The sequence below is a fragment of the Toxotes jaculatrix genome, chromosome 5 (assembly GCF_017976425.1).
Source record: "Toxotes jaculatrix isolate fToxJac2 chromosome 5, fToxJac2.pri, whole genome shotgun sequence".
Lineage (NCBI taxonomy): Eukaryota > Metazoa > Chordata > Actinopteri > Toxotidae > Toxotes > Toxotes jaculatrix.
In genome coordinates this window covers 20,526,726-20,551,733 of record NC_054398.1, presented here as the reverse complement: position 1 = coordinate 20,551,733, position 25,008 = coordinate 20,526,726, and the positions used below count along the sequence as shown (strand labels likewise).

Here is a 25,008-nt window from a genome sequence, read left to right as displayed (position 1 = left end):
GGAATTGTAGGTTTCAGCAGTGAGGATCACTTCCGCGTTCAAAAAGCTGCAGTTCCTCGGCTGCCGCTGGGGGTTGGCTCCAGAAGTGAGCAATTCTCCATTGACCCCCATTTAGCCAACTTTACGCTATGCTTTACAGCCTAAAAAAACATATTTACAGCCTGGTACATTTTTTGTTTTTGGTTTCTATTGATAGTTTCCATTTTACGCTTAAAATTCTTACATAAAATAGGGCGTGGTTACGTTGAGTGACAGCTCCATAGACAGGCACTGGCAGTTAGCTCTTTGCTAAAGCATTGGCTGGGCTAGGCGGCTACATCCAGAGGCCTCCGGCTACCTCCAGCGGTTGACAGGGGCTGCAGTGTCCGTGTTTGTTTGCCAGTGTTCGTATAGGTACTAACCGGCCGTCGAAGGAGTCTGTGTTGCAGTTTTTTCGGTAAGTAAATTTCTCGCTATTTTACCTGGATGTTTGCACTAATTAGCATGTATTAGCATATTTTGCCGCTGGCTTATGACTTAACTGCCGACTTATGGTTGCTGCTGATACAGATAGAGGACCGGAGCAGCTAATGTTAGGAACGCTGTTGCGGTGTGTTCCGTGCTCTCAGAGTGCGTTTATTGCGGGAATACTACTACTTCTACAATTTTATTTCGTCTCATTTTTCTGTTTAAAAAGTCCGACATTGCATGGACAGAGCAGCTCCGTCAGTAAGCGGCTGCTGTTGCTTGTGTGCTTCTGTAACTGTAACTGTAAGTGGATAGTGGGTGGGGGCAGCGGTGAAAGCCGGTAAATATTAAATATTAAAAATTTTAATATATTATTATTATTAACGCTTAGCTTGTTAGCCTAGCTGATTAGCCTTAGGCTAGCTCGGTTGCTCCGAGCTAAGTGGCAGGGTGCTCGGCCGGCTAACCCCGGCTGACCCGTAGAGTAACCGCCTCTTCGCCAAATATGGAAAGTACACTCCCACTAAAATCCAAGATGGCGCAGCTCAAATGCCCATGGTTTGGTCACAAAACCGACTCCCCGAAACCAATGGGTGCTACGTCCACGTTTTATATGGTCTATGACATTTTCTTGTCTATGCAATAGGCGTGGTTACAATCAATACCAGTAGCCTATATATTTTGGATGCATCAAGGCTTTTCTCCTCTGGTGCCACAAGGGGGCTTCATTGTCCCTCTTTTTGTCTTTCTCTCTCACTCCTTGAGAGGTTTTCCTGCTCTCCCCTCCTCTCTCCACTCCTCCTTCAGCGGCCGCAGCTCTCATTCACGCCGCTGTAGGAGCGTCTGTTGAGCTGTTGAGGCAGCGGCCGCTCGCTTTGTGCATCCTCCGTTACCCACCTGTGCCGCGGACGGTGCTGATGGAGCAGACGCTGCATTACATGGAATAATTTGCGTACTGTTACATTTTCCCTTTATCCGGATTTGCTTTTTTTTGGCATCACTGGGCATCTAAAGTTGTGATGATGCCTCCGCTCAACATTTGGGATTGGTAATAGCCTTCTGTGTGAGGGTGATAACATCATTCGCATGTGATTGAACAACACCGTATCTCGGAAGTGGACAAAACATGGACTAATTTTTTTTTTATACATTCACCATGGGATTATTACAGCTATTTCTGGTTCTCAGCATATTTTGCGCCTCCTCAGGTAGGACACAGAGCTGTCACTGTTTATACCGTAACCATCTCTCGCAACATGTAGCCTATAATTTGAGATACATAATTAAATTACGTGTTTTTTTTCGATAATTTGCCACCTAGGCTTCTCAAAGACAATCAGACTTACTTGGTTAATCAGCTTGTACATAGTACAGTACACCTCCTATCGCTTCCCCTGACACCAGCAGGGTTTTTTTTTTATAGAATCACAGGTGTCCTTGCATGCTAATAACAATGACAATAATGTTTTTGTGTTTGTAAATTAGTTGTAGGTTTTGGGGTTGACCCTGCCCTGCGCATCAGCGTGTTTGATGAACTAACACTTGGAGAAGGCTTTGATGGAGTTACTCAGGTCCAGGGCTTCCACAGCGAGTCTAGAGCTTTCCACTTCCAAGGTACAGTAACACACACTCCTTGTATTTTTTTTCATAAGTGGATGATTAAATGTCTCCAGATGAAGTGATCCACATGTGAAACAATCCTGACCGAACAGCTGTCAATGAAAACTGACTGTCACAAACATTGCTGTGCTTTTAATATTTTGTTTTAACAACTTGCAAGACTAACAGGGTGCAGCTCTGTTAAGCATAGAACCGCTCCTCTCTAGAAATGCCTAATGTAAAGCTTAGCCCATATGTCTGTATGTGGTTCTTACTGTCCATAACACAACTGTGTAAGAGACTGTCAGGGGTGATTTACAGTGGATTTTCAGTTTTTCTCTATAATGGGACTGAGCTTGGGGGCCTTCAGACTGCCACCTGCCTGAACAATAGGCAGTGTTAGGTCCTCGTGAAAAAGTGGGGTGAGCAGGGCGAGCAGAGGGGGAGACACGGGTGAATCACGCAAAGAATCATAGAAAGACTGAGCATAATCAGATTAGGCAGGGACAAAACCCCTGCGTTCACGGAGATGCATGATGTGAGTCTGGAGGGTGAATGGGCCCCCTGCTAGAATATATCCACTGGCGATCCTCTGGAGTGTGTAACCACTTTGAACAGCTTCTCTATCCAAAATATGAATGGGTAGAATAGTGAGTCAGATGTCCATGTTGTCAATTGTAAAGCAGTGATTAAGCTAAATATGTTATCTGTGGCATTTAGCAAATGGCAGTGTGCAAAATGGAGTTGTCAAAGCCGCAGTCGTGCTTGACTTTTATATGCACTGTTTTGCCAGTGTTACATCTTTGTCATTTGATGTCAGACACTCATTATAGTCCAAATGAGACTGTTAACAATCCCATCACAGGGATGGAGATGTCTATCATAACCCAGCCAAAAGTAGCAACAGAGGAAATTGCTTTTGCCTCCCAGATCAGTTGCAAAACCAAAGATACGGCAACATTCAAATCTTCACAAGGAAGATCTCAACACGGATCACATAATGTACCAAAGTGACAATGTTGTTTTGGGACAGAGAAGCACCACAATAATTTGTCGACATTTCTCTGCTTCCCTCCTCCTTGCTGATATCTTCTAATCTCCCTGCACAGCCGCTGAGACAGCAGCACTTCTGCATGGAGCAGCAACTCCAGCATCTCTGTGAATGCAGACCATTTGATGTCCTCTGTGTAGACAACACTCAGAAGTGCTTTACCCAGGCAGGTAGTGAGAGGGAGGGAGAGAGACCACAAGGAAGAGTTGGAGAACAAGAGAGAGAGAGAGAGAGAGAGAGAATGAGAGCAACAAAGGCAGTTAGAGAAAGAAGCTCCCACAGCTTTTGTCGTGAAATGAAAAACATGACGGTTCCACGACTGGCACCTCTCCGTCATTACTCTCTGTTTTTTCTCCACATTACCTTTGCTAAGTACATTCAGTTACCCAGGCGGAGCAGGCGGCTTGTTATTTATGGCAGTGCTTGCCTCCATCCTTCATTTGGGATGTCTATGTTAAGTCAGTGATGTTGGGTGAGGGGGAGGCAGGGAGAAGCGTACCGGCAAAGCAGACCTGGGCCTCTTCTTGTTTGTGATCAGAAATAGACAGGGAGAGGCACATACAGTACTGTAGAGATGCAGAGAGAGTGAGGGAAAGGAACCGGGGCAGAAAGAAAATGAGAAAGAAAGAAGGAGAGAAAGAAATAGGCAGCAGAGCTGTCTGCCAGCTGTTTGATAGACTGCGCTGATTCCACATGTATGGATGCTTGGCTGGCTGGGACTAGCAGACAGGCCCACGGTGACATTCCGACGCTCATTAGATAGCAGGCAGAACATATCCATGGCTGTCCCCTCCGCTGCCTGCCCGTCCGCCTGCCCGAAGGGATGGCTGTTATCTCTGGGTGCTGGGTGGAGGCAGGAGGAGGGGTAGCTGCTGAGAGCTGAAAGACAAGGAGCAGGGGGAGAGTGTAATTTGCACTATAGGAATGTGTATATGTGCATGTGTGTGGATAAGCAATTGTGATGTGCACATTGCTACTTGCTATATCTGCCAAAGTATGTTGTTTTTGTGTCTGAGAAAGCTGAGAAAGAAAGAGGAGAGCAGTGAGCGGTGGAGGGATTGCTGTTTAGCGCACCCCTGCTGATGCTTTTGAAGGTAGGTGTCAGTGCTACATTGCATGGCATTAGGAGAGGTGGACCTCAGGGACAGGCATAATAGAGAGGGAGAAAAGCCTCCGGGCTACGCTCCTCTCATGTCCCGATGCCAGGTGGTGCTCAGCCACGCCACAAAATCATCACATCATTAGCGCTTCCCCCACACTTTTTCATATCGAGACATTTAGATATCTATCTATCTCTGCTGTATAAACAAGCACAGGGGCCACACCCAGAAGCACTCCCTTCCCCCAAACACACATATACCCACACTCTCTCCCTCTCTGGCTACAAGCGTATGGACCAAACTCATTCGAAGTGCAAACAGAGCAATTGCTAGAAGCGTCCTTTCAGCTGCAGCGCAAGACTCCCCTGCAGTTGTATCCGTGTATTTGTGTATGTGAATCCTGTCTGTCTCAGAAGCATGTTCTTGCTCAGACTGTTTGAACACAGCCAGTGAGGTGTTTCTCTGTATGTTATGGTGATTATGTCCCTGACTGCAGCGACGCTGAAGTGTAACAGGATGGAAGAGACTCATTTATAATACAGCAAAGCGTTGTGTGGGTTTTCTTGTGCATGTCCATGTAGGAGGAGGGAAGACAGAGGGACTATGTGTGAATGTGAGTTATCCTGCATTAATGTGTGTAGACACGTGTTTGAATAGGAATGGCAATCGTCTGTTTCCAGTGTAGGAGCTGCACTTTCCAGCTACTTCTGACTATAATAATACTCTGGAGTACTGCGCTATACTGTATAAGGATGTAATGCAGTAGGTGGGAGGGCAGCCTAGTCTTTCAACTGTCGAGCACAGATTCAAGCTGCTGTATAGAGTGAACAGCTTCTGTACTCTCTGCTGAATTGTGCTGAGGAGGTTCAGAGGGTGCCGTTCTGTAGCTAACCCCACACTTAAAGGAAGGACAAGAAAACAAAATAGAAATTTACCAGGGATCAATACGGTAATTAACATTGACAAAAGAGGCTAGTGTAACACTCATTCTAAACTCCTGTGCTCTCTGTGTGTTGTAAGGTGTTTTGGAGAAGAACCACTACCAAATGTTATATTTTACAGTTTGTTTCATTGCAGTTCCTGTTACATGATGCACTGCAAATAGAGAAGGGTGCTAGTTTCATGCAAATAAGTCCATACATGAATACAGTAGATAAAAAGCCTAAAACTGGGCCTTAAAACTGTTAAAAGATTTAAAAGAGTACTTTGCTGATTTCGTATGGCACTCCCATAAAATTGGGAGTGCCATTACCACAATGCTACTCAGTGGTGTTGGTAAACCCTACCTGCCTGGAGAAGCCCATGTCTTTCAGTTTCCAAGCTGCCACTTTGTAACAAAGGTTTTCAGTTAAAACTTTGTATTCTCCAAACACAAGCTAAGATAAGGCAAGTGATATCACTCAGGTTATTTCTCTAGACCTCTCCCTCCAAAACAGTGCTATCTGTTGTACTCTACATGATTAGTAAATTGACCTTAACATGTAAAACTGGTCAAATATTTAAGTATTTGTAGATAGACATTGAAGTTATGTTTCCTTCAGCTCAGTCCAGATGTACATGAAAAGCATCATTGGTTGCTTCTTTCCACTGTGAGCCAAGGACTCCCTTACTAAAGTAATTTCAGTGTAATAGACAGGGAACGAAATCACACAGAACTCAATTTGTGGAAAAATTCAGAAAGTTTAGCTGAAGCTAACATGAGGCTTGTGGAGTATGAGTCAAACAAATCAGTTGGGTTTTCTTCCAAAGTTAGACTTTTTAGTATGAAATTCCCACTTTGTGCTTCTATAGACAGTGCTTCTTTGCTGAACTGCAGCAGAGGGATGATAACACAAAGTGGAAATTTCATACTAAAAAGACGTTTGGAAAATACCCAACTGATTTGTCTAACTCAGACTACACAAGCATCTCATTAATTAAAGCTGAACAGTAGATTTTTTGCACAGAATGAGGACTGCAGATTTTGTCCCTCATCTCTTGCATTAAAATTGCTTTATTACAGTGACCAGTGAGTGTTACAGTGTACATAAAGGCATATGAGTACTGTTTTAGTATAGTCTTGGAAAAATATTAACCTAACCAGGAGGCTGTATAGAGTGTGAAGGCTCTTTGTTTGAAGAACTGCCGAGAATCAAATGATCTGTTTCTTGGCAATATACTATAACAGTCTGTCTCATTCTGTCTTGTTTCAAAAAACCTGACACCCATTTTCAGAAATTTCTTGTTGATTTACACATTGAAATAATTGTACAGCGTGACAGATCTTTTCAGTTGTTTGAAAAGAATAAGACTTTCAGGGCTCGATGACAGACAAAATTTCTGTGAGGCCTTGTCATGGACCTGTGATTGACGTCACATTTTTTGTTTGAACAATAACCCAACAAAGATGAAATGTCAAATCAAGACAAGGCAGGTGACATTCACCTGAATTAATTAGCACTAGATAATCCAGTCCACCAGGATTGTATGCCGAAAAGTTACCCAACCTTTTCCAAACTGTTGACTGACATTATCCTCAGCTCCCTGTGGTCAGAGTCTGTTTTGCTTGCTGCCTTGTGAGGCGAGCCTGATCCTACGTTCCACACAGGAGCACCGGTGACCATGGAGAGAGAGATATTTCTATCCCCCCAGGGCTGTTATGCAGTTGGGTGGCTGGAAGGCTGTCATTAGCTTTGTGTATGTGTGAATGTCAGACAGGCGGTCACAGAGGAGGTGATCTGAGAATTGGGGAGAAATTGCTGGCCAAAGCAGTCCTGGAGGTGCCCTTGGCTCAGTTTAGTATTTGTTCCAGGAGAGTGGAGACACAGTGGGGGGAGATGGGGCGCCGAATGCAGAATGACTGAGTGCAGTGGAATATTCAGGAGCTATAATGACCAGCTTTTGGGGGTCGGTCTATGTATCTGTGTGTGTGTGTGTGTGAGTGTGTGTGTGCGTGCGCACGTGTATGCATTCATCTTTGTGGTAGCCCATGTTTCTGCAGTGTTTCTGCAGCCGTCTCTCTCTTTGTATTAAGTCAGTGTTTGTGTGGAGCTGTAGGCTAGCCAAAATGTCTGTGTTAGAGTGTCTGTGTGTGTTTGTGTGTGTTGTCGTCTACACCTGTTTGCGTACAGTATGTGCATGTGTTCACAGACGCATATGCGTGCGTGTTGACAGTAATGAAAGGTTTGGAGTTTGCTGCCGGTGGAGAGTTTATCATTACTCTAATCCCTCTGGAGAGATATTCCCTTGCCTAAACCTCCCACACATATTCCTCTCTGCTCAGGCCAGTAGATAAAATGTGTTGTTTGAAATATGCTCTGTCATTTTTCAAACAGAAAACATTATGCAATAAGAAAATAGTACATTTTTACTTGGTTAATTGTAATATTGTGTTCCTTTCTCTGCTGATTGATCACAGTGTTTGTTCTGACCCCTCTTGGCTCTTTGTGTTTACTGCATCTCATCGCTCGCTCACTCTTAAACTGGTGAAAAGATGGCTTATTCGCAGAATGTTGTTGTTGAAGAGTTGTTGCAAAGACGTAGGAGGTGTTATTTTGTCCTGGCAATCCACTAGAGACCAAAGAATTAAAGTCCTCATTACTCACATACAAAAGTGGCTATGATGTTCTTATCTAATATCAGTAAGACTGTTTTTAGTCACAGTTTCCTCTGGGAAATAATTAAATTATAACATATAATGAACATAAAAATATACTTTGAGTATGTTCTTTTTGCTCGAAAAAGAGGGAAACTACCTCTTTCCAGTACAAAAATCCCCCATTCTCTAAATACGGGTCGAAGTGAAAGTAGTGTCTGAGAAAAGGATTGTGTCAAAGCCAGGTGTATCTGGACTCTCGAACTTTGCTGCAGGGCTCCTGTTCTAAATGCTAAATGTGTGAGCAAGTGACTGGTGCAGCGTTGCCAATAGACTTCCATGAGAATGCAGCAGTGGGAGTGTGGGGGGGATTACAGCTGTGTGTATACGAGGGGTCAGACAAAACAAGACCACATTAGACAGTTTAAGATTAGAAGCGAAGCTGAAGGATGAAAATCATGGCCTGAGTGTAACCATTAAATCACAATGTACCCAGGAGATAAGATTAGGCTGTAGCCCAAAGCTACGTTTCCTAGGGATGCTGTTGAGCCTGAGGCTTTTGGAGAGCCCTAGTCAGCTGATAAAACTTTGTACGTCTCAAAAACACACTTTTCTCACAGTCAGTCGGTCCTTATATCCTGTAAACAGCTAGGATAGATGACAAGAGCTGTGTTATTGTGCTGAAAAATGTGCTGATTGGAATTATACGCGCAAGATCATCATTTTCAAGCTATTTTGTGTCAGTACCTCACATCAGAGTGGTCGTTAGGAGCAGGTGGCTGCCCCATCCAGGCGCCTGCCAATAGATTATCGACCAAAGGCCCCCTCAGCAGGGCCACATTGATTTGGCAGGGAGGAAAGCTGGCCCTCTCATCACAGCACAAACTAATCTTCTGCTCTTTCATGTATGTCTTAGGGATGCAGAGATGTTACTGCTATGGCTGTCTTAATTTTCATTTGAGTGCTTGTTAAGAGTGCTGAGATCATCACGCTTTTCATACAGGCAGCTCTACAGGCCAATATTATCACTCCATCCAAATGAGAAGATACCTCCGCCTTCCAATCCCCCACAGTCCCATTTGAAGCAGCCCCTTCCCCTCAAAGTATAAAGGGTGGTGATGAGAGTCATCCACTCATAGATCAAAGGCTCATGGCTGCCAAGCTGTGGAGCAGCCCAGTGGTAGTGGTTCCTCAATCCTCACCATCCCCCCTGCCTCATCAACCTTCTCACAGCGTGGACCCCACCCTGACACCTGCTCCCATTGCGCTCATTTTGCCCATGATTGAAATGTCAGTGTGCTCTCTGTTCAACACATGGCATGGCAATAGACTGACCAGTACATATTGTCGTAGACGTTGTAAATCCTCTTTGGCTTGAACCCATGTTTGCTGCAAAACTGGAAAATGACCAACTGTATAAGCATTTGTCCAAAACAAAACATAAATAAATAAATAAATAAATAAATAAATATTGAAATAACTCAAAGACACCTAGTTATAGCTTTAATTGCAATTCAGTAATTTGGATCAAAACAAAAATAATTTGTGAGATTATGGTCATCAGTCGTCATTTGGATTTGGGTATTAAGTGGGATCTGTTAATGGCAGCAGATTACTGCAAGGCAGAACTCCTGTTGCAGTCATCGGACCATCTGTCCCACCGCAGCCAATGACACTGGAATGATACTCCACTGGCAATGCAAAATGCATGAAACTGTGCCCTGTGCATCTCTTCTGGTGAGCAACAAATCTAGTGAGCATTTTTGTTTTGACAGAAATGTCTCAAAATATGTCCCTGATGGGCTTAAAAGCCTACATCAGGAAGAGGCTAATGCCAGCATGGTAAGTGCTCGCTGAAAGTTTAAGAAGAGAAGTATGAAAACAGGTTCCTGTTTTCAGCATGCTGTCATTGAATCGAGCGATGAGCACATCCGTCTTCATCATGGTTTTGCTTGCTGTTTCATGTTGCATTGTGTTAATTGGCTTCTCCCACCAGCTGGAAGTAATGTTAATACACTGAGGAGAAGCCACCACGCTAGCTTCCTGGAGCGCTTAAGTGTGCCAGGGCATCTTGCATGCATCCCATAGCTGGAAGTGAACTCTTTGATGTTATTGCTTCTGAGAAACGTCATCATTTATTGATGCTTCCATTAAAGAAGCATAGACGTCTGTGTAGAGTTGGAGAGGAGGAACGGGGCACACTGGTGGGAACAGGAGCTTACGAGCTAACTACACAGAAAATGCCCTCCCATCCACACCAGCACCATTAGCCTTTCACTTCTTCTCCTTAAGTCCTCAGATTCACGTCTGTAGTCCTACACAAAGCCGAGAAGAAAGTGTTTGATCCATTGATCTGATTTTTGGTATCTAATGATGGTAGAAAATGGATGACTTCAAGTTTTGTCTTTGGGTGAATGACCTGACCTCGTCCTGATAACACTGATACTTTAAAATGACTGCTGGTTAGCTTCTTAATGCCTGAATTGAGGTAACATAAACTTTTACAAAAAATTATCAACCAGTTTTCAAAGTTGAGTTAAAGAAAATAAGTGTTTGACTTGCAGCTACCTACTGTGTGAGTTTATGGGATCACCGTTTTATGCACTGTAAAATATATCAGTGTGTCAAATATTCACTTAAGCTATGAAACATTTTTAAGTAAATATGAAACAATTTCATGAAATTAGTTTCATACCAGTAAGTGTGTTTAGTAGCTCAGCGTTGATTTTTCATTTATGAATTCAAAATTGTCCAGAGAGTGAATACATAAAATATTTACAGCATATGGCCTGTGAAATCCCAACCGAATGTTCTGTAGCTTTGTACAGCAAATTTTCCTGTTTAATGACTTGTGTCCCTAAAATGTGAGGAGTGCATTTCATTTCAGCTACAGCATATTTTAACATCACTCAGTTAAATTCTTGTACATAATTAAGAGTCATGTAGCTGCCTTCATCTCATCAGTGGTTTAATTCTGGACATCTATTGTTTAAATAAAGTAAGACCACTGGTATTCATTTACTAAAAGAAGGAAATAATTAACATAAACAAAAATGTCTACATTTTGATAAAGAAATGTAATTTTTTATGTATCAACTTAAATTATGTAAAACAGTGTCGTATCTTAATCCGCTGTAACACGAGTAATGTGTTTAAATATTGCTTTCTTATGCAACTACAACTCAAGCTTTTCAGCTGCGCCATCTTGTCATCAATATATTTATCAAAAGTGTAAGATTAATGAAACATACATATTAAAGACACATTGCTAGTTCTGCTTTTTATTTTCAGAATGTTTTAACAGTTAAAAGACAAGCTCCACGAGGGGGACGGCTTCTAATGGTGTAAATAATATCTAATATTTCTTATCTTATCTTATCTTTTTTCATTCAGGGTCCTCCAGGGAAGTGAAGGCTCCTGTTGAGGTCTCAGAGCAAATGGTGCAGAAGCTGAGAGGCAAGAATGAGTTTACTGTGCTGGTGACCCTCAAGCAGGATCACCTCAACTCTGGGGTCATCCTCTCCATCCATCATTCTGAGCACAGGTATGATCACTTCACACATCCCAACATAACATGTTTAAAATTTGTCTCATGCCATTCATTCAAAAATATAACCATTGTTTTACTTGCAGATTAAAGAAATAAAATCAGTGTTTTGCTGAATATGTTTTTTTCAAAAACATGCATATTATGAAGTTAATTTGAGATGCATATTTTAGCTGTGTGAGACAGAACTAGAGTCCAGCATGTCACGTTGTACAGTAAAGCTGTTTGGAAAGCCGTGCTGATAAACCATAATTAAAATGTTCTAAATTTAGCCCCACTTTCTGTTTTGTCATATCAGCAGTCTGTAAACTGTTGATTGAAACCAGAGAGTTTAGATGCTTTACTCACCAGTCAAGTAAACAAAGCAAATCACCCTGTATGCCAACGTATTATTCACAGTCCATCGACGATCCAAACATCGAGTCTGTAATCGTGGATCGAAAACTAATGACACACTATCTGCAGTTAGCATGTTAATGTTTTCCATTAGTTTGTGGTAGCTGAGCCGTTGGATGATCAGAACAGCAATCTGAATTCCACATAATGCGTTGATTGAACAGTTTGTACATTAAAGTCAGTCCTGAGAAGAGAGCTCACAGGGATGTTAATGACTTTCCCCACTGCTCATTAGTTTTCCCAGCCATTCATATTCAACTAAGCAGCGCTGCATGGTTTCATTTGGAGACATGACAAGGACTAATTCAACGTCAGAAGTGTTAGCTAGTGCATTTACGGAGCCTGGATGAATGTACATACATGACTGGGGGAGAGTGAATCTGTTAGATGTGGTTTGCAGATAAATCAGTTCCACTGCTTTGCTTTGCATAAGTGTGTATTTTTTCTTGTGAATATTTTTTTCTAGCAAATGACACTAGTTTAAATAAGCCTGCCTTTAAAGACAGAGGTGATGAGTGTGTATCGGCAAGTCTTTCCATTAGTGTCACTATACTGGGTGAATCTCAGTGGTGTGGAGAAGGGGATTCTCCCAGAATACTAATACTCTAATGTAAAGAGTTGAACCTCTACATGTGGGCCATTGTCGTGTGTTGCTGATGTTGCACTTAACAGCCTTTTCGTACCATTATACTTGACTGCTGATGTGATTAAATTCTAAATGGTGTTGTAAATCTGGGGGGGATGTGAACGCACCGCTTGGAAATGAGTGACATGTTTATCTCTCAGTACTGTGCTGAGAGCAGCCCTGAGTTTAGACACTTTAGTGATGCATGCAGGTTTTTGTGAGTACAGAAATAAGGATTTGCTTCCAGTAATGAGACTTTAATGCAACAAGACATACTGTACAATACAGGGAATGCAAATTCTCAGAGAAGCTGTTATTGTGTGGCTGTTACTAGAAGCAGGTTGCTGGTGCTTTTACTCTGCAGGTTCCTGGAGCTGGAGAGCAGTGGCCAGCGCAGTGAGGTGCGTCTTCACTACCGTACCAAAGGCCAACAGGCCCACACTGAGGTGTTCCCTTACAGCCTGGCTGATGACCAGTGGCACAAGGTCTCTGTGGCCGTCAGTGCCTCTCATGTCATACTACATGTTGACTGCAACAGGTAAGATTCTGGACATTTATATGTGGTAGATGTGACAATGAAGCTAAATAGGAACTCCACGGATTTTACACATCAAAGTCTGTTTACAGGTCTTGAGGAGAAATGCTGCAAAGGTGAAAGACGTGTTATAAAGCTTTTTGTGGCTCCAGAGGGAGCTGTGTGAGAATGCCTCAAGTGATGTCACTTGAATCAGCAGCTTCTATGGCTGCAAGCCAATGACTAAATGATGTTCCCTTAACATAAGGGGAGGTATTTCAATGAGTCACGCAGTGAGAGATACAGATTTTTAATTTGGGAAAGAGAGAGCACATGCACTGGATCGATACTCATTATTTGCAGATACCCTGAGCTGAGGTATTGAAATCATCATCAGACGAGAAAAACCAAGTTAACAAAATTGTAGAAGGAAAAGAACTTGAATTCAACACTACACTACTGTTCTATCACAGTTGTCGACAAAGCAGTCCTTAGAAATTAGATCTGTACAGCTGCTCAAAATGTTTTAGACCTATTCGGCTCCCCACCAGAAATTTTGTTTTGTGGTAGGGAGCTGTTGAGGAATGACAACCTTGTCTCTTATATCACATTAGCCAGACCTCCTTCACTACACTCCTCACAGAGAGAGTCTAATGAGGGTTGGAGGCTGCCTGGCTTTGGTTAACTGTCCTTTCTATCAGGGATGGAGAAATACTTTTATGACATTGCAGTTTAAATATTATCTAACTAACTCCCCGAGAGCAGAGAGAGAAATGGCAAGTGTGCATGTGTGGGCAATTGAGAAAATATTTGTGTGGACTGAAGGATAAAGCTGAAACTGAAGCTTCATTTGGTAATTCATGTAATTTAGTGTATTCCTGTTGTTTAGCAGGCAAGTGTATAAAACTACACTGCAGACTATGGTCTTTGCTGACAGCGACGTGGGTCTAATGCACTTTGAGTAGACCAGCATTATACGTGCATCTGCTGTATGAACGGGGTGTTACTGTTTATGTGTGAGGATCTTCTTTGGCACGATAAAACAAGCAGACGGTGACACCATGTGTATCGCAGAAAGCATGTGGCTATCTATACCCTCCTCAGGGAAAGAGTTAACAGAAGGATTTAACAGGGCAGGGCCTGCTGTGTGTGTGTGTGTGTGTGTGTGTGTGTGTGTGTGTGTGTGTGTGTGTGAGTGGGTGAGTGGGTGGTGGGGTGTCATTTTAAACTGATCAAAAAACAGTGAGAGATTAAAAAAAGTTGTTTTAATCTCTCACCGTTTTTGTTCTTCCAAAGCAACAGAAATAATAACTTGCAGGGATTCCTATAACTACTCTGCTCTATGTGTTTTGCAGGATCTATGAGCGGGTGGTGGAAGCCCCATACATGGACATACCTGAGGATGCTTCCTTCTGGCTGGGACAGAGAAATGCTGCTCATGGCTTCTTCAAGGTTAGCACTGCTGTACAAACTTTCCTCTCAGCATATGAATATTGATGCATGTCCTGATTTGTGATATTAGTAAGTGACAAATGATTCAGAATGACAAGTAATTCATCTCAGCTCTTGCACCAGCTTTTTGCCCCTTACTCAATCTTGATTTATACTGTATCTTCTGCCTCTTTGTTTGGCTTGTTTTGTTTTATTTATTATAGCTGTTGGATTTAATTGCACGCATTTCTCAAGGCTTACCATTTTAATTTGAGGGTTGCTCAGCCTGTCCTAGGAATTTACTTTTTTTGTCATTGTTTGCTTCCTTTCCCTTAGTCTGCAGCTAAGCCCAGTGCAATTATCTCTGCAACCCCCACAACACTGATTTGGGAGAAATCATTAAATAGCCTCTGGACTATGCTCATTACGCTAAGTCTATAGTATTGTTTATCAGACAGGGAGACATATATGGCCTCTCCCAGACTGGACTACACTCCAAAATTTCCCACCTGGAGAGACATGTTGGGCAAAATGTCAGCTCACCAGCAACTACAACTATTTTAATCAGTCTGCTGGTGTGTGGCTTTGTGTTTGATGGTGTGGCAATTTTTGTATATGTGTGTGTGTGCGTGTGTGTGAGTGAGGCTGTTAATGCTTTACACATTGTGTCCTGGCTGTTGAATTTCCTCTGTGTTAATTGGTAGATGAAAGAAGCCTTGGAGGTCACCCACTAATCTTGTCACGTAGCAGCATCTCTCTCTGCCACTCTGTGAAGCCTTGATTAGTTGCTAGGAAAGCACGTCTCCTTTTAAAACACACTGCTTCATTAGTACACACACACACACAGAAACAGTCAAAGTCTGTACGTGTACGTGGGTGTCAGCTGAACATGAGAAAATCACAGCAGTAGCAGTTATAGTAAAGACTTTAATCAGAATAAACGTATCTGCACCTGTTCTTCACAACTCAATAAATATCTTCTTTATAGTCTACACACATTGTAAGATAGCTAAATCTGTTGTATCTAACTTATCCAGTGACACAATATTTGAATTTCAGATATATCATTTGTACTTGATTCGTATGGTAATGTAGCAGTTGTTGTACATCCTTACTTAAAAAGCTGGAAACAATTTACTTTTAATCCAAAATGTTACAAGAAACAGCATCTATTTATTTTATTTTTTCATCTCACAGTCAGATTTCATTCTTAAGTTATTTTTTTTAGCCTGGCTGGATATATCTTCTCATGATTGTTTGCATCTTGGAGAAAATGCTCATAACTGCATCCAAAGGGATCCAACCCCGAGTCTGCCACTTGCTGTTTTTCACAAATTCACATTTCCTGTACAGATGGGGCAACCGTCGACGTCCCACGTGTCAGAGAGTCCCTGACACAGAAGACTCAGTTTGGGAAATGTGCCTCTCTTCTCTTCACTTGCCAGAAGGTGCAAAGCAAAGTCTGGCAACTGGTTGTTTAGATAGTGCTGCATTACAACACAGGCTCTGCTTGAAGACAGTAAAATAAAGAAAACAATTTTCATTTTCTAATCCTGTATCCCTGTGTTAATTGTTCAGTTCTTACTTGTTATATAAATCTTTTTTTTTTTCTCTTCATTAAAACATTAAAGTGTTTTTGATGATTCATCCTAAACTCAGGGGTGGATATACATACATTTATACAAACAAATGTGATTTTGGGCAGCTAACTAACCCCACCCATTACATAAATTTACACCTGATCATTAGCTAGTCGATTGTAGGATATCAATACAGGGGTTTTGGATGTCACTTGGTAATCACAAGCCACACCCACTTTTAAGTGATCCAATCACTACTAAAGTATTTGATTTAAATCCCTATTGTAGCTAAACCTCACCCAGATATTTCAGTTCACTCTGAAATACATGGCATTACTGAAGATAAAGACCCTCTTACTGTTTCACTGTTACTTTAACGACATTTGCTTAAAAAAGCATCGATAGCAATAACACAGTAATAATTACAGTACAGATAAAGTTTACTGTGGAGGCATGATGGGAAGAGCGTACGACTGCAGATAAATGGATAGTTTTATGGTTTCATTACAAGTTTGATAGACACAACTCCTATCTGCTTCCATTTCAGCATGTTGCCGTGAAAAATCAGCACATCATTTCCGCAGGATTTTAAATTTATGGCTGGTAAATTGAAGTGGCAAGACAATTTAAAAAACAATTTCTCCTAAGTTGCACCGCTCCACTTCTGTAAGGGAAATAAATGCACTCAAGGAATGAAATGGGCCAGGTTACCATGGCGACAGAGTATCCGTGTGTATGTGTATACGTGAGGGTGTGTGTGTGTATGTATCTGTTTGGGGTTTGGACACAGGATGAAAGGCTACCAATTGGGACATATGAATCAAATTGAATCTGTGTCTCCTGTTTATGCTTATCAGAGGAGATCAGGGGAAAAAAAAAATCCATCTGCCTGCTAAAACCTCCACATCACTAGTTCAGTTAACTTCCTGTTGGTGTCCAGTTATGAAATAATTCATCTGAGCGATAACCTAGGAGATGCATTACCTCACAACTAACTTCTCTGTGTTCGAAAAATAAATTAGCACTCGCCCTCGGATTGTCTGCTGTTTCACTGTGTTCAGTTTTATCACTGCAGCAGTTACCAAGGTTCTCATAAACAGCGTGGTTGGTTTTGTGTTTGCATGTCCTGCATATGCCTGAGATCCATGTTATCTCATGTGGAAAATGTACTATGAGCACACTTAGACACCACCTCCCCTCTGGGTCCTTACCCACTTACTACACATTAACATGCTTCATTTCATTTTTATTGCCTGTCTGCTTTCTGTAAGGTGTTATTTTCCCCGATCAAAAAGTGTGTGTGTGTGTCTGTTCGTTCAGGGAGTGATGCAGGACGTGGAGATCCTGGTGATGCCACAGGGTTACATCTCACAGTGTCCAGACCTGAACAGAAGTGAGTGCAGTCTTTTACTTAACAAATTAAAGAAGCATTTCACTGAGTGTTTAATTTAATTTAAATGACCTCTGGTACTTATTTCGCCAGTCACTTGATTACACTGATTTGTTTTTTTTTTGTATTTAAATTCTTGCAAGGTTCCTTACTCACCGGAGTAAAGCAGCTTTAAAAGAGCTTGACAATTGAGGAACAATTTTCTCCTCAATAAAACTTTGGATAATAAAATGATTTCCCAAATTTTGCCAAAATACAGCTTGATGCAGTTTCTTTTTAATTTCCATCTAGAAAGTGAAGGTGCAAAACAAAAACTCGTGAATGTTAACGTCAGTGTACAAGTTTAATTAAAACCTCAGTTAATTAACGTACATCTCAGTTTAACATGACTTTAAGCAATGATCTGTGAGACTCTTGAGTTGGAAAACTTCTTGACACTATGCTATTCTTGCAATTCAGTTACTCGCCAATGCAATTTTTGAAATCATTGGTTATCTATCTCTTTCTTGAAAGAAGTATGTGCACCCTCTTTACCTGTTCTGTCTGTGAGCAATGCGCAAATACTGTAGATTATCATAATGCCAGGTAACTGAGTTTATGTGTTCTAAATTACCGTTTATTGTCTCTTGTATGTCAGCATGCCCAACCTGCAATGATTTCCATGGACTTGTGCAGAAAATCATGGAACTGCAGGACATCCTTGCTAAAACATCCAGCAAGGTAATGTAGTATTAGTGGACATTTAGTCCACAATTTGAACACTATGTGGGAAAAAACCCCAGTAATTACCATTTTAAATTTGTGTTATAAAATTGTGCTGTAGCATAAAATATCCACTTGTAAATGTGCTTCTGTCATTAGCCTTCATTTCAACAGGCGGTCAGGGGCGTATTAACGTTACACATTGGCTATTGTCGAAATCTTTTCTGTTCTGATGCAGAGACTGTGTCTAAAAGGTGTTAATGGTTTCTAATGACTTACGTTTCTGCTGCCACTGGTTTGCTTTTGAAACTCTACTTTCTACATGTAAATATAGACACACAACGACGCTCACTCATCTTCTCTCCTTCTTGCCTTTTGTTTTCTTTTTTTTATGCGTGAGCAGCTGTCCAGGGCGGAGGAGAAGATGAATGGGCTGGATGGCTGCTATTGTGAGAGGACCTGCAGCGTCAAGGGGGTCGTCTACAGGGAGGACGAGGGCTGGACAGATGGCTGCAGGAACTGCACATGCACGGTGGGGCTTCACATACAGGTCCTCAACAGTGTGTGTGTGTGTATGTGTACACTGTGTACATGGGTGTGTAGGTTAGAGTAATAAAGAACAAGGGAGTGCATTCAATTTTAATTAAGTGCTTGTGTGTGTGTGTGTGTGTGTGAGAGAGAGAGAGAGAAAGAGAGTGTGTGTGTGTCTGTGAACCTTCTGAGGCTGGAATAATGTGTTTGTCACACTGTATGTGTTTGTGTGATTGTATGTCTACAGGCATGTGAATGTGTCATAAAATACATAGATGTGTGTGTGTGAGAGTGTGTGCATGAATGTGTGGATAAACGTGTATGTGTGCTTGTGTGTGTGTGTGTGTGTGTGTGTGTGTGTTAGAGAAAGAGAAGGGGGAAAACATGCATTTTTCATCATGTCTATCACAATGTGTGCAAGCCTCAATTTGTGTGTGTGTGTGTCTGTGACTGTCTACATTTGCACACACGCTCATTGCTCCCATTGTGAGTCTTGGCCTTTTGTTTTGCTCCGTTGTTCATCAAGTGTGTGGAGGTTGGTGTGTGTGGGCGTGCGTGTTTGGGTAGGGTAGAGGTGCAGAGTGCAGGGGCCCCATTGTCGACAGCTTGTATTCTCATTATTTCCCTGCATTAGAGGAGGGTTGCCCCAGTTACCCGAGAAGAGATACTGTATTGAAAACCTCCTCAGTGCTCAGGATTAGACACATCCACAACAGTGCTTAGTGATTCTCGATTCTCTCAAGGGTCTACTTTGTGCTGCATAAAGTGTGAATAATTGCCAAAAAAGAGAATTAGAAGCGATTGGAGATCTGGGGCTTGTACCACATCAGCAAACAGATTTCACCCCCCTGTCAGTCTACTTAGCTTTGGAACATGAAACTCATTCTCTGCTACTGAAGTCCTCCAACCAGCCAATGAGATACCTTCATGCGCCACTACCCAACATGCAAAAAATAGGAAATCACATACCTCTCAGTGCACCGCACCTAATTGCTCTTGACAGATGATAATTATCATCAGGGATTTGTTCTGCCCACTCATCCTATGAAATCGCTCGATTCGCCAGTGTGTTGCCATTCCTGGGCTGCAATTAAGGAATTAGATGGGATATGTTCCTTACCTTATGTGCAGCAATTAGCGGTGACCTTTAAAATTCAAAGGTCGTGCATTAAGATGTTATCAATTATGTGGATCAGGTTCATAGATGTTGCTGTCACAGAGCTTTCATCCGTGGAAGCAATGTTAATTACAGGCACAGCTGGAGAAAAGGAGATAGGATTTAAATGCATTACATATCGAGGTTACTCTTGAAATCTACTGTAGGTTATAAGTAAATTTCTAACAGTGGCCTCTGTCATTTCAAAGGGTAAGCACAGACTTGATTTGTGCCAAAATTTTCTACCAGCATAAAAAAAATGCAGCTGAGGAGTGACAGAGCGGCAGGGGGCAAACGTTTGTATAGTTGTCACACCAGCATTTTAATGGAAATTTCCTGACTGAAATCAAATCATTTCAAGACAATTCAGTTCAAAAAATGAGAAAGGAATCTCTTTAAAAGCATTGTCAGATTTTTTGAATTCTGGATATCGGTGTAATATCTGTCAGTGTCTGCCAGAGAAATCCATTATCGGTTGGCCGATAGTAGTCGCTCTTTAAACAACTTATGTCTCTCTCTCTCTCCATCAGAATGGTACGGTGCAATGTGAGGCCATCTCCTGCCCTCCCCCTCAGTGCCCGGTAGGCACAGCGCCTGCCTACGTAAAGGGTGCCTGCTGCAAGGAGTGCCAGCGTGAGTGGAGTACCCTTAACCTCGTCACCCTCCTACACTCGTACAATCATGGACACAATTGCGCACAAACATGTACACACCACAGCAAAACAACCTCCACCACCACCACCAACACCAGATTTAGAGCACACATCACGCCTCCACAAGGGCTGCCTAACAATTGACCAGGGCTCTACTGTGTTGCTAAGCTACCTCCTAACATGCCTCTTGAGATGGGTCCGTCCTTTTGCATATACATGGACCAATCAATTATTCACTAGCTGGCTTCAAAACACAGATGGCCACCAGTCACACGGACATGAGCCAGTAAATCTGTGATTGCTTCATGACATGTAAGGTACTTCCTATTTATGACGGACATGGCTGTGAGAAACTTGAAGAAAAAAGAAATGTGAAATGCCTGAAATGATCCATACGATCACTGGCAACAGTGTCTTCTTAAATATCCTTTTTAAACTTTTGAGCACTGATATGTTCTTGCTGGATAAATAATGCTGTTTCATCACATATCTACATAGTGGGTCTGTTTTTTTTTTTTTTTAACAAGACTCTGAGTTCAGCAATGAACCCTTATTAGCGTCCTCACCGCAGCGCTCTGCATCTCATATTCTCTCAATTCCCCTCTCAATAAAAAAGGATTTCAGAGGATATTAGCTTTTCTCACCCCAACATTCTTCTGATATTAAGCAAAATGAGATGTGATGAATTTGCTTTTAAAATGCAGAAACAGTTATCTGTCAATGTTTCGAACAAAATCTAGCATGTGCATTAAGTAGGGGGATTTATTATCTTAGTTGAGTGTAAATAAGAGTGTTTTTAATAGCTGATGTTATCACCTGCGACTTACACGGGGTTACAGACTATATGAGTGATAAAGAATGCAGCAGACTTCATGTATGTGCAGTATTTCTTTGCAGATTTAACTCCACATCTTGTGCAAGCTGACTTCACTTGAGAACTTTCTCACCACACACTCCCACACACTGCTGCCGTTGCTCCTGCTTCCCTTGCAAAGCAAATAATAGATGAGATTTAACTCTTTATCAGTAAGGAACCATTAGTCTTGGATTCTAATCAGCTTGCGTCGGCATCATTTCCACTGGCCCAAGGGTCACGGCTGCAACACGGGGGTTTAAAGTATGATTTGAAATCTGCTGCTGTGTTACACAAATATAAACACATAGCAGGTAATCCCCTTAAACTCAACACCCCCGTGCTCACTTATCTCAACGAGGTAGACAAACACACAGCTAATTACGCATGCTCCGGCTTTGGAGAGAAGAGTGCCGCAAGTTTCCCCACTACAAAGACATGATTCGCTCTCCAAATTAAAGCCTTATCTCACAGCACAAGGCCTTGCAGGGAGGAGTTCTGAGTCTGTTTTTTTTGATGGTCTGTCAAGTAGAACGTCAAATGGCTGTTTCAGAAGTCCTTCGCTTTCATGATGCACTGCTTTGTGATAGGGCCTGACCCGCAGTGTCAATCATTCCTCTTCCTCATATCAGTCTGAATCTGTCTGACCCCAACTGCTCATCAAACACACACTTTATGCCCATGTGATTGCCCCCCCCCCCCCCCCCCCCCCCCCCCCGACAATTATATGAAACGGGGTCTCTGCTTGCTCTCTTTACATGTTAATTATTATTCATCGCTTCCTCAGCAGCATTGCTTAATTGGGTTTGATATGCTTGATTTGGTTTGACTTTATTTACCTGAGGACTTAAAAAAAGCTGTGAAAAAAGAAGAAAATAATAAGGACAGATTGTATCATACAAGTAAAATAGCACTGTTGTATAATGCCCCTGGTGTTCTGCCAGTGTTTACGTCTACAACTGAGGGGTATTGGGATTAAAATATATGTAATGATTTATATAATGATAAGATGATTTACAAATAGTTAGAGTTGGACTGAAGAACTGATTGACTATTTTTGCTTTAGATTAATGTTTTTTTCCATAACATCAGAAAGTGAAACGTTTTCTCTGCTATTTCCGTTTCAATAAGTTATCGCAAGGCTGGAATTTTTTGAAGAACTAATGAATGGTGGTGTATTAAACAGGGAATTTGTTCAACAGCAGATCGAACTTACCGTAAACATCTTACAAATCTTGAATGTCTTAGACGTGCTCACAATCATTTATTTAGGGGTCATGCATTAAAGATAAGCCACAATCATTAAAGAAAACAGAAATACAAATTATTATCTTGAATATGATTCTGTCGAAATATGGTTTTCAAAAGAGCAATGTGCTTTTGAATGTATGTCTATTTTTTTAAATGTGTTTTTGTGTTTATTTGTGTGTATACTGATGGTATTTCTGTGTCTTTTACCAGCTGTCTGCCTGTTCGGTGGAAGAGAGCTGGTGGAGGGGGATCAGAGGGCTGTGCGCGACTCCTCTGGCAGGTGCCTGCTGTTTGAATGCAGGGTAAGTCAACACACACACACACACACAATTAAAACACACTTACACATATTTATTCAAAAGGATTTTTACCAAACTCCTCCCCAGAAAGAAACACCACAATAACTCATGTAACCGAGCACTTCAGCTCTATTAGTTTCCATGTTGCAGTGCATGACAGCTCACTAAACACTCATTCCACAGCTACCTTGCCCCCCCACCCCCCACGCTCGACAGGATAAGTCAAGCCCCAGTGAGCCAGTGTGCGAGATTGTCCTTTTCAGCTGAGTTTCATTGATCTAACTTGTCATCGTTTTCTTTGTGATCTAAAGAAACTGGCCGAATTCTGTTAATTAAGTTTGCATTTGGAGGCCAGAGCGGTGCGCTTGTCAATCACAGGATGCCACAGCCATTCTTCAGTACCAATCATCAGATACCACAGTGGTCCCAAATCACATTCATTTCCCAATTATTCAGAGTATTTGCTTTTGTCTTCCTGGCGCTCCAGATGGGTGGGTCGTTCACTTTTGGGAGTAATTCACTTGATGACATTATGCCAGACATTATGCCAGGCATGCCCAATCAATCACAGAAAAGTGAAGTTTTTAATCACCCAGCTCTATCATATCAACCAGCTCCTCCATGAATTCTGCAAAGCTCCATTAGAATCTGCAGTTTCAGACAGCTGTCTGGCTTGCTTGCCCACACCTGGCCCATCTGTAGTCCCAGTTTATTGACTGGCAGTCCCAGGCAGATCAAAGAAATGGGGACGGGGAGTTCTGTCAGTCAGCCCACTGCTACAGACTCCTGCAGGCTTCCCCTGACAGATGCTTGTCACGCCTCTGATCTTCTGTCTGCCTGCTGGCTGCGGGGGGGGGGGGGGGGGGGGGGGGGGGGTGTTAAGAAGTCGACGGTGAGGCTTGTTTGAAAAGTTGTTTGGGGACTTTTAGGGGGACATTTGTTCCATGATTTCATGCAAGAATGCTCAGGCTGTGTGTGAGAACAGTTCATGACACCTCATGGAGATGTCTTGTGAACAGATTTGTTTAAGATTATCCTCAAGTAAAATATTTGTGCACCACAAATAGTTGGAGAAGGTCTATTGTTTTTGTCCAACTGTGTCTGGTGTTAATGACTCTAAATTAGCATCAGTCAGAGGGACATGGATGAGATCATTAGAGAGGCCTGCCAAAGGCATGCTGGGGAAAGGAACCTCCTAATCAGGTTTTACACTCTGACTAAACACACATGCAGGGATAATCCAGAAGATTGATTCACTGTTTATATAATAAAGATGCGTCATGAATCACAATGTAAATCGTTGTGGAGAACAGGAGGAAAGAAGAAGGAAGCCTTTTTCCCCTTCTACAAGTAGTTTGGAAAAAAACTGCTATTGACCAAGTGAGTAATTGGTTTGTAATGAACACACAGGGAGGAAGGAAAGTGGGAGGGGAAACACAATAGATGAATAATTACCTTCATAATTACATCCAAGCCCTGAGCAAATGAAGGGGCGGGGGGCAGAGTGGACCTAGAGAGCACCTCATGAGGATTTTGTCGCTACTCATCACAGGACAGGACTATGCATCGAGTGGTCCCAGTGAACCTTGTCCTGAGCTCAACTGTCCGGAGTCGGAGCAGATCACCTTGAGCGGACAGATGCTGTAAAAGTCTGCAGAGGTATGGAGGAAACATCGTCCAATGCTACTACCGTCCCATATAACGTTATTTTTCTTTTATGGTGAAGCATGATTATTTTTAAGTTGTTATTTTTCCAGATTTGTATGTATATGTAGACAGACCGATAAAGGAGGAGTAATATTTTACAAGGTGAAAAAAAGAGGTATACTGAGAATAAGATATCCGAAAAAGTAATCAGAGATGCCGTTATTGATTACTTTTTCTTATATTGACTTCTCAACCTCCAGACAGCCACTACGAAAATCAGCTTGCACTTGTGTTGTAGTGATGGTTTTGTAAGCATTTCTTTCACAAGGGCTTTCAAGAAAACAGATCCAAGAATTCAGAACTGGCACACACACACACACACACACACACACACACACACACACACACACACACACACACACACACACACACACAGTGACCTTTTCATGTTAGAAACTACCAAATTCACATGATCCCCCTATCTTTATGTGCTCATTGTTTGCTTTCTTTGATTTTGTGACAACATAAATCATTGAACACATCAACCAGCTGGACAAAGCAGCATTGTGTTCCATTTGATGGATTACCAGCAAAAAATGCTGGTTTTTGTTATTGAGCAGGAAAGAGCTGAAATCAATGGCTGTCTGTAAAGTAGAAAATCA

General features: G+C 42.0%; 1 protein-coding gene across 1 annotated transcript in view; it reads left to right on the top strand.

Annotated features, from left to right (window-relative positions):
• Nucleotides 1-1,585: 1,585 nt before the first annotated feature.
• nell2a (neural EGFL like 2a) overlaps nt 1,586-25,008 on the top strand; it is a 76,127-nt gene continuing 52,704 nt past the window's right edge. The window contains 13 exon segments of the mRNA XM_041038414.1: nt 1,586-1,655; nt 1,933-2,061; nt 11,165-11,315; nt 12,704-12,877; nt 14,209-14,305; nt 17,185-17,257; nt 17,892-17,974; nt 18,360-18,488; nt 20,174-20,276; nt 22,611-22,702; nt 24,252-24,273; nt 24,276-24,337; nt 24,340-24,358. Coding sequence (XP_040894348.1) covers nt 1,604-1,655; nt 1,933-2,061; nt 11,165-11,315; nt 12,704-12,877; nt 14,209-14,305; nt 17,185-17,257; nt 17,892-17,974; nt 18,360-18,488; nt 20,174-20,276; nt 22,611-22,702; nt 24,252-24,273; nt 24,276-24,337; nt 24,340-24,358 — 1,186 coding nt within the window. The 5' untranslated portion in view covers nt 1,586-1,603.